Raw genomic sequence first — 13021 nt, forward strand, 5'->3', positions numbered from 1 at the left:
CGGACTGCTGCGGGAAAGGCGCCCTTCGCGAGTGTAGGAGCCTCGTCGCAACGCTTCCGACGGCGGCCGACGCGTGGTGGGGGCGCTTCGGTCGGCGGCGCCTTACGGCGGCTAGTTCTAGTTCACTATAGCTACGCTGGATTCCTGCGATGTCGCTCACGCTGCTGCTGTTCCTGGGCGGGGCGCGGTGCCGCCCGCGTCGGCGGCTGCGGCGCAGCCGTAGTGGGGGCTTCTCTCCGCGGCATGGATAACCGGAGTGACGTCATCACGGCGGCGCATGGAAAAGGGTCGCGCAGCTCTTAGCTCCCTGCAGCAGCTATATAGAGGAACTCTAGTGGTTCCTTCACTGGAGCCCATATGCAGTCCGCGCCTTCTGTGCTCTGTCCACCAGCTGAAGCTTGGTAGGCAGAGATGGACTGGACAGCAGCCTCTCCCATTGGTCTTGTTTGTGTAGCTGACGGAAAGAAAGGAGGGTGTTCAGGGCTAAAGTTGCAGACCCCATTTATGAGGCGGAGTGTTCCTACTTATGATCAAAATTTACATTCAGCGTCGTAGCGATCCGGGTGCATTAATTGAAGACGCGTAGGGTGTAGGAAGAAGCCGGATTGTATAAGCCGTAAGGTAGTTTGTCATGTCGAAAGTTCGGGGCAAGGCGAAGGTAGGGTCTGCCGCAGAAGGCGATAATGCTGGGTTACGTCCCTGAATGAGACAAGCGGATGACTGTCCCCGTGCAGCTCCATAGCACGGGCGGTAAACGTGCAGGTTTGGTGGGAGGATTCGTTTCCCTCCATGAGAGCGTGAGCGGGTGTCCAGATCAGCTGAATAAAACCATTTGGGGAATGGTTTTTTAGCACACGCAGTGCAGGTCCGGACACCAAACCCGACTGGTAATTTCTGCCGGATTGTTGGGAATAGGTGACTACCTTCCGAACCCCTGGTTGAGTGAGAGCCAACGCGATGCCTGCCTCTTTTGCTGCCGCCATGTCTTTGGTCTTGAGTGAGGCCCACGCAAAGAGGTTGGTTCTGGGGATAGCCAGGATGATGGCGTATTGCTACCCTCGATGTTGGGAGGCGTCTGTGTAGATGACTTGCATGATCCCCGCCGATGGTGGTGTTGACCGCAAGAGCCCGCGCTTGTCGGTAACCCTTGTCGTGCGAAGGGTTCATATTTCTAAGCAAATGCAGCCTCTTTAGTTCTTGTCGCCAAGAGGCCTGGAGTACGTCCCGCGGTGTGACATCCTGTGCTGCCTAGCCAGTAAGGTGAAGGATGCGGCGACCCACTGCAGCTGTGTTCAATCGGAGCTTCTGGTTAGAAATATGGCCCTCTATGAGGTCTTCGGTGTTGTGGAGCCCCATCATAAACAGACTCTCCATGGACGCACTCATGGGAAGACCAATGACCTGCTCAACCGCCTTTCTAATCATTATATCAAGCATCCTTATGTCCTCCTTGCCGGGAAGAAGACAGGGGGGTGACGTAAGTGATTTGTGAGTGGGCAAAAGCTTGAATGAATCGAAAGGTATGGCCTTTCTTGAGGTCTCGCTTCTTGATGGCAACTCGCCTTATCCTGTGCATTGTTTGATGTTGTTTTTGAGTTGCTGAAAAGATACGTCACTCTTAGTGTTGGCCTGGAGATGTAGGCACAGGATCTTCACGCTGGGGCTTGGAATGATGGCCTGGCCATCAAGGAGTATATGAATGTCTTCCTTGATGTGGCGTTTGGCGTGAGGGCGGACGACAAGGATATCTGGTTTTTGTTGTGTATACTGAAGGCCACAGGCTTTAGCACATTGATGAAGCTTATGAAGCACATGAAGCTCACAAGATGCCATGCAATATTCTGAGCTTCCTTTAATTTTTGTAACTCCTTGCGCATGCGCAAGGCATGCGCACGGCCGATACACGTGCCGTGGGCAGAGCGCAGCACGGCACGAGAGGTCACGTGACGCTATCACGTGGCATTCAGTGAGAATGCAGAAGGAAAAGGCGCAGATGTGCTTGGTGAGTGCACCACCTGTCTTCGCGTCTCTGCGTGGGCTCGTAGCTCTCATTCGGTAATCAGAGTAAGAAAGCTCTCGCTTTCTTACTCTATTAGTTCCAGGTTCCATTCCTGGCGGTGCCAGCAATTTCTTTTATTTGTTCGTGGGGCTTTTCCGCTGACACCAACGGTTGCGAAAGAACCCTTGGGGGGTAGAGGTAAAAAGCTTTGCTTTAAGAAAGGTCGAAACGGGTATCTCAGCGGAGAACAATGCAGTCATGAAGCCACTTAAAAAGACAAGTTGAAAGGCCGCGGAAAATCTGTGGCTTCGCTTTTGAGAGTGAAAAGATGCGCACCGTTTGGTTTGCTTTTATTTCATTCGTAAAGTGCGTAACAATAATCATAAGTTGTTCTTCGCGCAATGTTTTTATTTCTTCCTATCTCAGCCTTCATAAAACCTGTGCAACTTAAGCTATGCACACTAGACTTTGGCGATTCAGTAGCGTGTTACGTCCCATCCAGCGTCAATCACAGCCCTTATCCTTCTAGGCAGGGAGCAGTGGAGCGCTTTCATGAATAACGTATCGCGCTTTATCCGTTTTAATTCTGCCAGTGCAGCAGCCCACAGGTCATCTGCAGGGTTCTAGTGGAGACTTAGGCGCGAGAAGCGATGACATCATCCTGCACCTCACATTTCTCATTAGATTTAGATCTGGGCACTGCGGGGGCCACATGAGGACCACCACTCCGCGCTGCTGCAGAAGGCGGTACAACTTCCCTAGCAGGGCGAACAGGCGAGCGGTCATGCTGAAAAAATGCGGTCATCTTCCGCAGAAATACTACTAGTAACGTGGAGAAGGCCCTGCGTGTCCGCAATATGGCTGTATACGTCCGCTCTGAGTTGTTTTTGAGTTGTTTTTGTATACGAAGAAGGGTTCCGAGGCCGTCGTTAGTTATGCATTCCGAGCGCTCAACACAGTTCGTCCTCGGACTGCGATCGCTGTAAGAACTCGGGCCTGAATCTGAAGTCGGGATAAAAGCAGGAGCTGCGCAAGTTGTATAGCAATATTGTAAAATGTAGAGCGCTTATTGGGTAATGCAGTCATTACATAAAGGAGGGGACACGCCCTTGGAAACAGGGACCAGTGATTAATTCTCGGCCGTCCTGACATTTGTGATGCTGGCATATTCCCGAAACCGCCCTTGTGAGTCACTATGATGGTATCAGAAACAGCCTAGAAAGTGTAAATCCGTTTTGACCCCGGCACTTACGTGAGCCTTATATATATCTTTTCTACGTCGGCGCATTGAAACCCAAATATACACTTACAGTTACTGGGAAAATTGCAACAAAAATAAAAAATGGGAAGGATTCGGGATAATACGCTTGACACGCTAAAGACGTGTCCTCTGATCACATTTTGTGGTGAAAGAACATTGAGCAGTGGAGACAATTCGCCTCCGATTCTCAGTCGTCCATGTTTTATGCTGCCGTGCACAGGTCAGGCGCTTCGACGTATTCGCGTTAATCAGTATAGACTTTTGCACAGTGATCTGGCTCTTCGGTTCTGAATCAGCCAGCTGCCGTTCTACAGTCGCTTTCGAAGAAGTAAGTTGAAGACACTTGCCTATTTCTTGCACAGAAGCTCATGAGTTGTCATCCACAACAACCGTTTCACCCATATCTTCTTCGCGACTTGTCACACGTAGCCTTGGTTTGCGAGGGGCGTCCTTGATTCGGTTTGTGTGCCTGAAAGCCTGAATATATCAGTTAACCGTCTTTAAAACGTCGGTTTTCTATGGTAGCGAAAGCCTGTTGACTGCACTATTTCGTATACAACTGCACTATACAGAGGCTTTCGTCCTCTGGTACCCTGGCCCCGTAAGTTTCGGAGCCATCAGCAAAAAACTGCTCGCTAGGAAAATCCGCCCCCAACGGTGGAATTATGCCAAAGTGATAATAAAGCCTGCAACTCATGCAGCCTTGTTAGAGAGTCATATTTTCCTCACCTACTGTTCTCACCAAGTGGCCCCTTTTGATAACAGAGGAAGCAATCGAACCTTAATATTGAATTGAACCGTGCATACCAACCTTGCTCTTCCAAGTATAAAATGTTTGTCGAATAAAAAGAAGGTTCCTATGTCTCGCTTAAGGAGTATGTCGCGTCAGTATGCCAACTTTCACTGACTATGATGATGATCGTGGGTAAATAACAGAAAAAAAATGCGTCACGTGGTCGGAATCGAACCTGGGTTCCTCGTTTTTTTGAAGCGAGCGCACCTCTATCCGATTGTTCTATTTCGACACGGTAGAAGCAATTGGGATTTGGAGAGGGGTGTACGAACATGCAAAATTTGGCAAAATAGGGCGGCACCCAACCGTGTAACGACGACGACGGCTCAAATCAAATTCAAATCCGTGGTCGTCCTTAGGCTGTTTTTATATTTAGTATAGAAATTCTAAATTAATGAAGGCTACCTGTTGTTCGGTGTATGAGAAGATTGAAAAATACTTTTAATAGAAAGAGGTTGTATCTTTCTTATAAAAAGAGGGCTGCTTCCTTGTTCGCGATACAAAAAAGTCTGAGAAACACGTGGTTATCTGTTCGTATGCAAGAGCAAATTTAACTAATCCAACAATGCAATACACATGACTGAAACCTGCTTTCATAAACATTGAAGTTGTAGTTTCAGCTTCAGCTAGCTATTTTACTCAGGTTTTTTGTGACATAATAAGGTAACCGATAGCCCTAAATCCGTAGCACCTGTACACCGCAGCGACAAAACAGGACAGGAAGCTAGGATACTTTGGTTCATAGATGGTAGTATTGGAATCAATACGCGCCATATTGTACCATTACAACGCAGACTTTGGAAAAACACCGCGCTGATGAATCTTGATAAGATGGAATCAAGTGATAAACCCGAAGTAAGCAGTTGCGACGGTAGGTTCTGACGAAAAAATACACTACAAACAGGACGGGCTATTCGGTGTGAAACATTGAATGGGTAGTAAGGATAACTGAGCGAGTAAACTGGCTGGATTTGTGGAGAGAGATTGGCATGGGCCACATGCGAATGGCAGCGGTCTTGGAAAAGACTGGTGGATGTGGGAGCTGGGGGAATGCGTGCGCAGGTTATGGAGGAGGTTTCGGCGGACAACCCGGTGTTGGCGCGCCTGGCGCTGGAACTGCGGCAGGTACCAACGGAAACTTCGCCCTAGGAACCAGACCTCAGATGGCAAATGTAGGAGCAAACGGCCCTCTTCAAAATAGTTTCACCCCTAGCTTCCAGGGGGCTGCCAGCGGCAACAATGGAGGTGAGAAGAAAATTGCATGAAAGATTATCTACGATGCATAACAAAGAGACGAATCATGATCTTGGGGTTGCTCATGCCAGAAAAAAATGTGTTTCTTTCGATGGCTTTAATTTGAAACTAACTAACGCCAACTCACAGGGGCCTGGTGTAGAGCAGTGAAAGTGAGGTTTTGCGATATTATTCTCATGCTTCATCTCACGGTAATTTATTTTGGCAAGAGATAGGTGGCAGTTTGATTGTAATATCTGCAGCCGTGAGATATCGCAGAGGCAAGCGCGGATTTGCATTCTTGAGGTGAAAGTGTAAATATTCCGCGAGCGTGTTTTATATTCTTCTTTAGACAAACTTGCCTAAAACAAATTAGCTATCTTTATAAAACCATAGACCACCTTTCAATTTGAAATGGGGGTAACAAAGTCGTTACAAGTGCTTTCATGATGCTGTGCATATGCCATGTGATCATATGTCGTGCGTAGTGATCTGATAACAAAACCAAACCCTAATTTATAATGCCACCTGAAAATAAAGGTTCGGTGCTTCTGGGACACTATGTACTGCAATTTTGAAGTTAATCTGTGGTTTCGTGGTTGCGTAAAAACAGCTTGCTTTCGCTCTCTTCCTCCGTACGTATACCTGAAAAAATCTGTAAAAATAGTGGTGCGCAGCTCAAACCCGCGTGTGAATAGGACAGTATTACGCGTATCACGCACGCTTCAAAAAGCGAAAAAAAAATTCAACCCTACCTCCTCTAATATTGATGAATTTTTCAGCCTGCGCAGGACTTAGAAGGAACTATACCAAAAGTCAAACACTCCTGTCACCGCGTTACCGTGAAACATTATCTGGTTTTTTACACTTTTCAACAAAAAAACTTGATACCTCTCAACATGATTGATAATGTAGTTGTTAGCGAAAATACAGAGATCTGTGGAGCCGTGAATGTGTTTTTAGTGTTTAACTCTGATAAAGCACCTAGTGTTTATGTCTCCTAACGGTAGTACTCCTGAGTTTGTTCCTTGTGTTGCCGCCCCACCTATCGACAACGTATACACTAATGAGGACGGGATCTTTTCGTTTCCTAAACTGGAATAAAATAGTCATCAGGAACAGATGTGATGCCGAATGCTTTTCTTGAAAGGTATGATGAGTAGCCTGCTAAATATTTGTGTTAATGTCCCAGAAATCACTCTCACGAGCTGTATTCCCGAGCATTTATGAATACGCAAACATCAGCCAAATACCACAAAAAACGAAATATATCACTGCCCAGTGCAATAGGCCTATCTATATACTGCTCCGGAGTGTCAAAGTGTTTCAGCACATAACATTCCAGCTTATCTCAGATTATCTCAAAAACAATACGTTACTCGATAATCCCCAGAATGGGTTTCCTTGGCGCTTTTCTATGGTAGCACAGCAGCCCGAAACTAACTATGACCTCGCATCCGCTACCGACAGAGAACTTCAAGTAGATGTCATATTTTGGGAATCCAAAAAAGCTTTTATCTAGGTGTAGCACTCTAAACTTATCCTAAAGCTAAAATCAATGTTGAAAAATGATTCATTGCTCGCTTGGATTCCAGCGTGTGTGTTAGCTATGCGATATGTGGTAGGCGTTGGAGAAAGAAGTTTTGAATCCGTCCACGTAGAGCGTGGAATCCCCCAGCGTCCAGTTTTAGGACCAGTTCTTTTTGTAATATGAGTAATTATATTACCTCAACATAGCAACAAAAGTAAATAATTTGCAGATGATTACATTTTGCACCATGAAATCAAAACTTCTAGCAACCCAATTACTTCAAATTCATCTTAAAGAAAATACAGGAATGGTGTTCTACGTGGCAAATGACAATAAATTCGAGGAAGTCGTTACACAATGACTGTAACTCCCAAAAACATCCGTAATGTTCCAGTATTATGTCAATAAATAATGTATAAAGGAAGTTCGTACCTACAAACACTTAGGCGTAGTTTTTACCTTTGACTTCCGGTGAATCGACCACTTAACACACACTGTGAATAAGACAATAAAAAACTCGAATACCGCAGAGGAGCTCTCGGAAAATGAAAACGCAAAATTGAGCGACTAGTATATAAAACATATATCCGGGCTGTATAAGCATATACAGCTGCAGTCTAGGATCCATACACTCAAACTAATAATAAGAAGATACAAAAAATGCAGGGAAAAGCTATTAAGTTTATTTTTAACTCTTACAATTGGCGTGCACCTCCATCAAGTCCTCTACGGACAGCAAACATTGAAAAAATGTAGGCCCGATGTTACCGGGATAGGTTAAAGGTGTGATATCTCATATATTGTGATAATATTGGCATAGCACAAACAAAGCACATCGAACCAAACCAACGGCCCTCAACACGCTCCTACCACTAAAAAAAGTCAATTTTTTATGTCGTACAGATGCGTCTTAGCAGTTTTTTCTCCACGCACAGTAGCTGATTGAAATGCTTTACCTTTCAGCACGGTGGATTTGAGCTCTGTGCTTGTGTGTTCTTAAAAAAACTCCCGTAATTTTTTTACAGTTTCTATTGCGGCAAAAAAGTGGTGCACTGCTTCCCTGTTTTTTTAGTTGGCGTGGAGCGCGTTGTGCCCTACTTATTACACTGTTTCTGCGACTTTGTCATTAGCATGTCACGTAACTAGCTCTTACGCCCATACAAGTATGTGAATGACTGTTTTACATGTTGAATAGTATTGTTCCCGTTATAGTCTATCAAACTGTATTTCTCCGCGTTGTTAGGTGGTGAATGTGCTTGTACCGCGTTCACCCACTCCTGCTTAAAGCTCCACACTCAGGCCAGCAGTATGTAAATAAATGTATTTATCAAAAGATAGACTGTTGTAATATTGATTGAAGAATGAATGATTGATTGATAAGAATGTTTGACGTGTCTACACTGCACAGGCGATTAGGCACTCCGTAGTGGAGGGCTTCAGATGAATTTAAGCAACCCGTACGTTTTTAAACTTGCCGAAATCTCGAACACAGTGCCGTTTTCGCTTTTTGCCTTAATCAGAAAAGCTGCCGGCGCGGCTGGGAATCGAACGGATTGACAACTATTTGCGACAATGCGAATCAAGAAAACATTGTCCTTTTTTGTCATAATAAGAGCATGATCATAAATCACATCACATATAAACAAAAAAAACTTACATGGCCATTCCTCACTGTATAAAGCACTTGATGCGTACAAGGCCAATTACAATCCTTTGATCTAAGCATGCCACCTTTTACGTATTAATCAAACTAGGAGAAACAGAAGTCTTGGTTGTCGTAGTTAGACTAACTTGCATAATGCTGTCTAATCAACATTTGTTAGATGGAGGCGTTACCCATTGTAACAAATTTGGCAGAAATACCATTACTCAGGGCAAAGCCCAGATGTTTTGAAAGCCCTACGAAATTGGAAAAGCCTAACGTATTTGCAGGTTTTTAGGAGGCCTGACTCTATAGTCGCTGGACAATATAAAATGTCTCTACGCTACCAGTTACCTGCCCAAGAAGATTTTGTGGAGATGGTAATATTTTATTAAAACGTTCTATTCACAGTAACTAAAAAAGACTATGTCACCGTGTTCGCGAGTTTTATAGACTGTGAGTAAACACTGAGAACTACGTATTCGTACGTAAAAAATGCAGATTAATCACAGCACCACTGTGGTTGGGTATTTCTCGGAAGCGGTTTCACTTAAACATCTGGTAATTTGTCCAGTAAAATATTTAATATATTTTTCTGAAAAACTGCCATTCATTTAGCACTGGTTCGGTCACACGTGATAGCTATCGTTTGCGGATGTTGTGCGTCAAAGTGCTGCGTACGTTTACCACAGTGCTGACATTGCCAGTTAAGGAGGAGGTATTCTTGAATTACAAGGCTTATGAGAGCCTCGTTTACTAAGAAAATTGGGATTTTGTTAAGCTTGAACTCAGGAGAGAGAAGGTGAATGCAATACAAAAAAAAAGAATTCAGTGTGTGTTTTTAGACGTTTGGTGTAGCTAACTGAATGGATACATTTCATTCAAAGTATCCGGTATAGCCAACCTGTCGCAACCACAATTTTTTTTATAGTAGAACATTCGAACTGCTTTAACAAATTGGCCACCAATCAGAAGTAAATTCTGCTTTTAGAGTCACTAATGCTGCACGTTCATGCTGGGTTACCATGTTAAATCACCCTTTTCATGAAGGGAAGACAGAGAAGATTGGTCTGACTGGCCTGGATAAGAACCCCATTTCATCAGACGGTCATTAAATTATCCTAGTTAGGACAAGGTACAACATAAATAAAATTCTTACGTGCGCCACTACAGTGAACCCTGTTGCCAGTTCCTACTAGGCCAACTAAAGCCCGAGGAACAAGGTAACCGCGTTTCCCAATAGGGATGGGCTCGTCACAAAACGATAGGTTTCAAACAGGGAGAGGCCATCTCGGTGGAATCCGTACGGAATCAGCGCACACGCGCACACATTTGACTTGTGAAAAAATTGGGCGTTCCGGATTATAGTAATAGCTGTCTTGGATAAATCTTTGGTGGAGGCCTAAACGGAGAAAACGCAGCCGCAGGTTTTGGAGGCGGCTTTTCTGGACAATCCGGCCTTGGAGCTCCCGGCACTAGCATTGGACAAATCCCCAACGGAAACTTTGGCACCGGAGGTGTTCCTGCTGGTGCGACAACCAGCCCTACTCTAGGCGGTACTGGCCCTATTTTCACAGGCCCTGGCAGTGGCGGCCGCATGGGGGGCAACACGATTGGAGGTGAGAGCGAATTGGAGGTATGATTTTTCTCGGAGAGTCACAGCAAAATGTAAAGCGTCAGAAACCGCCAGTAAATAAAAATGGTGTGAGGTTTCATTCGGGTTGAAGGTAAATAGCTCTTACTTCCCTAGAACGCGGTGTAGGGCACTAAAAGTGTTTTGCCATCACCTGTCTCCGCTTTTTTAAAAGTGTATTAGGCCCACAAAGGGTAGCTGCATGTTTTGGTGTACTTTCCATGGCAGATTGATATTGCAGGATATCGAATGCTTATATTATCAAACTGAAAGAACATACAATTCGTGAACATACCTTATTTGGCTCTCTTCTTTTCGTTTACCAAATTAAGTTTGATATCCATAGAAATCAACCAGCTTGTTTCAACAAAAAATTGTGGCATGGGGCAGTTCTGCAGTTTATTTTATAGTGGTAGATATAGCCTTTAAACGGTTGCTTTGCCACTTTAGTGTAAAAAACACTACTTTTCGAATGTTGCTTGAAATATAGAGCAAAGCGGATGCTGGGTGTACTGAAGCATTTCCAAAGCTTTCTCAACTGCGGATAAGAGCGTGCCTTTTTTTTATAAAAATGCATAGAATATCCCATTACACTTGGAAAAAATAACTGCGGGAATAAAAATGGAAATTTTGATTTCTGAACACAGGAGCCAAGTAGAAAGCCAGGCAAATTTGTAGGCAGATGCAGCAGCACTGTAATTATACGTTTAAGTATGATGCTCAGGCACACGGTCGGCCACGATTACATTAAACACTGCATACGTAGAAGGTTGTGAAAACCCTAGGAAAGAAACGCGTTTGATTTATGTAATAATTAGTAGTACCAATATACGATTTATTGTAGCAATTATGATCACTCCTTTAGTATCTTTTAATAAAAGAATTGTAATAACAAAACGTTAATCTCTTGTAACAAATATTTTCCCAATGCACCGTGACTCAGATTGTACATTAGGTGTTTTAAACCAACACCGAAGTTATTTTGTCTTAAGGACGCTGCAGGTTTATAATCTGTTTTGAGGTATATTTGTGGTATATGGTGGTTTAAAATATGGCGGTCCTGTAGACGGCAAATTTTTAGCACCTTTTAGTTAGTATTGTGAGGAAGGTGATGTTCTGGGAAAAAAAATCTCGGGCCATCCCCACTAACGCAAAACCTTGCGAGGGGTGAAGCCCGCAGTGTATAAGTGCATTCAAAGATTGTAAGTCTCTCTCTCCCCACACGGCACGCGCTGATTGGGCGCAGGAGAAGTGCTGGTGGGACAAGCAATAGCGCACTTTCTGAGGCGGTGGCTCCGTCTGTTGCGTTGAATGGGACTTAAACAGCTAAATGATCGACGGACTCGTCGTAAGTTGTCTTCGTGTCACACGCCGAAGCATGCTAAAAAATATGCTTTACAGGCTACAACTTGTCGTTTCAAAGGAAGTTTGAGACGGAACTTAACCAATTTCTGTTATTATTGATATTCAACCCTGATTGTTCCTGTATTTTAAATAGTTTAAATTGTGTTAGCGTATTTTAAACCGGTTTTATCCAATATAAACTTGTTTTGACCTTAATTTGACAACTTTATTTATCGTGAAAACTTGAGACGACGACATGAGACACCGACAGCCCGAGCCCCTAGGGTTCTTCGCCCTTAAAACTGGGTTTATATCGGCGATGGTGAGTTTTTTCGCCGTGTTGGTGATGTCTACAGGTTTGGAAAAAACAAGGGGGATTACCCGTTCGAATGTAACTGTCCACCTTTCTTGTAGCAGCGCTTTTCTTTAGTAACCAAAGGCAGTGGTTTTAAAAAATATTGTTCCCGCCAGCAAAATTGGTTTCTTCAGTCTTCTACATACTGTGGTATGGTTGCTCAGGTTCGGTCATAATATGTAGGTTTTGACAGTGGAATTTCTGCATTAAATATTACGTACTGATGTCACAGTTGGGAGATTGGCATACAGAAATAGGCTGGGCAGTTGCATATTATGCCTACGTCTCAAACAGCATCGATTTATATATTGTGGATTTATATTGTGCTCGCACTCAATTTGTAGCAAGTAAACGAATTACAGACACAGACTGGTAATTTTTTCTGGAGATTGGGTGCATGTAACTGAATGAATGCATTCATGTAAACTACTCAATATTAGCAGTTTGCCCTAACAGCAACATTGAGATTTTTTATAGGCGTATCCAACCCGGTTCAAATAATTGGTAGTTAGTGAGCACTCACAATAGACAGTAACGTCCTACTTTATAATGGGGTTACCAAGTCATCTTAGCAATTTTGTAAAGCAGTGGCAGAAGAATTTGCAGTGAGTCACAGCCGCTGTAAAGCACTTTAATGTAATAGCGGTGAAGTGAGCAACAAAGCAGAAGAGATTGTGATAAAAGTGTTTTCGTGTGAACAGGCCATTGCTGCAATATTTCACGCTTATGTTTTTCAATACAGCTTGCTATGTTGACAGAAATATACGCTGCTGACAGTTTCAACGGGGGAATTGGGTCAAAAATGCTTATAGAAGCATGCAGCGCCCGATAGAGTTAGAGGCTTTAATGAACAAATCGGCTATCAACAGGAAGTAACTGCTCTGCGGGACTCCAGTCAGACTAGTCAACGTGGTAAACTCGCAAGTTTTTCGGAGGGAGAATGCAGGAACTGCCATTCGGTGCCATCGGTGTTGAGGAGGCTTTGGCGAAGAACTGAGTAAAAAAATGCAGGCACAGGTTTGGAAGTTTGATTGCGGATGTTTGGAGACTTCTGAAGGAGGCAGTGGTAGACAATGTAGTGTTTGGGGCTCGGGGATCAGTTTCTAATGGAATATCCCGCACAGGAAGTGGTGCGAGTGGACTGGTAACTGGTGGCACAAATCTAGGCGGTTCTCAGCTTGGAATATCTGCTTCTGGCGGCGGAGGTGGTGCAACTGGAGGTGAGAACAA

General features: G+C 44.2%; 1 protein-coding gene across 3 annotated transcripts in view; it reads left to right on the plus strand.

The window, feature by feature from the left end:
• The window catches only part of LOC144150949 (uncharacterized), a 63577-nt gene that overhangs the window by 23027 nt on the left and 27529 nt on the right, over positions 1–13021 (plus strand). The window contains exons 6-8 of one of the 3 annotated variants that reach the window (XM_077682254.1): positions 5116–5298; positions 9887–10078; positions 12916–13011. In XM_077682254.1, coding sequence (XP_077538380.1) covers positions 5116–5298; positions 9887–10078; positions 12916–13011 — 471 coding nt within the window. Of the gene's footprint in view, positions 1–5115; positions 5299–9880; positions 10079–12915; positions 13012–13021 lie in introns of all 3 variants that reach the window. The other 2 variants (XM_077682253.1, XM_077682255.1) reach the window with 2 other exon arrangements.

This window comes from Haemaphysalis longicornis, unplaced genomic scaffold (genome assembly GCF_048455015.1).
Source record: "Haemaphysalis longicornis isolate Haplotype H1 unplaced genomic scaffold, Haemaphysalis longicornis Haplotype H1 scaffold_81, whole genome shotgun sequence".
Taxonomy (NCBI): domain Eukaryota; kingdom Metazoa; phylum Arthropoda; class Arachnida; order Ixodida; family Ixodidae; genus Haemaphysalis; species Haemaphysalis longicornis.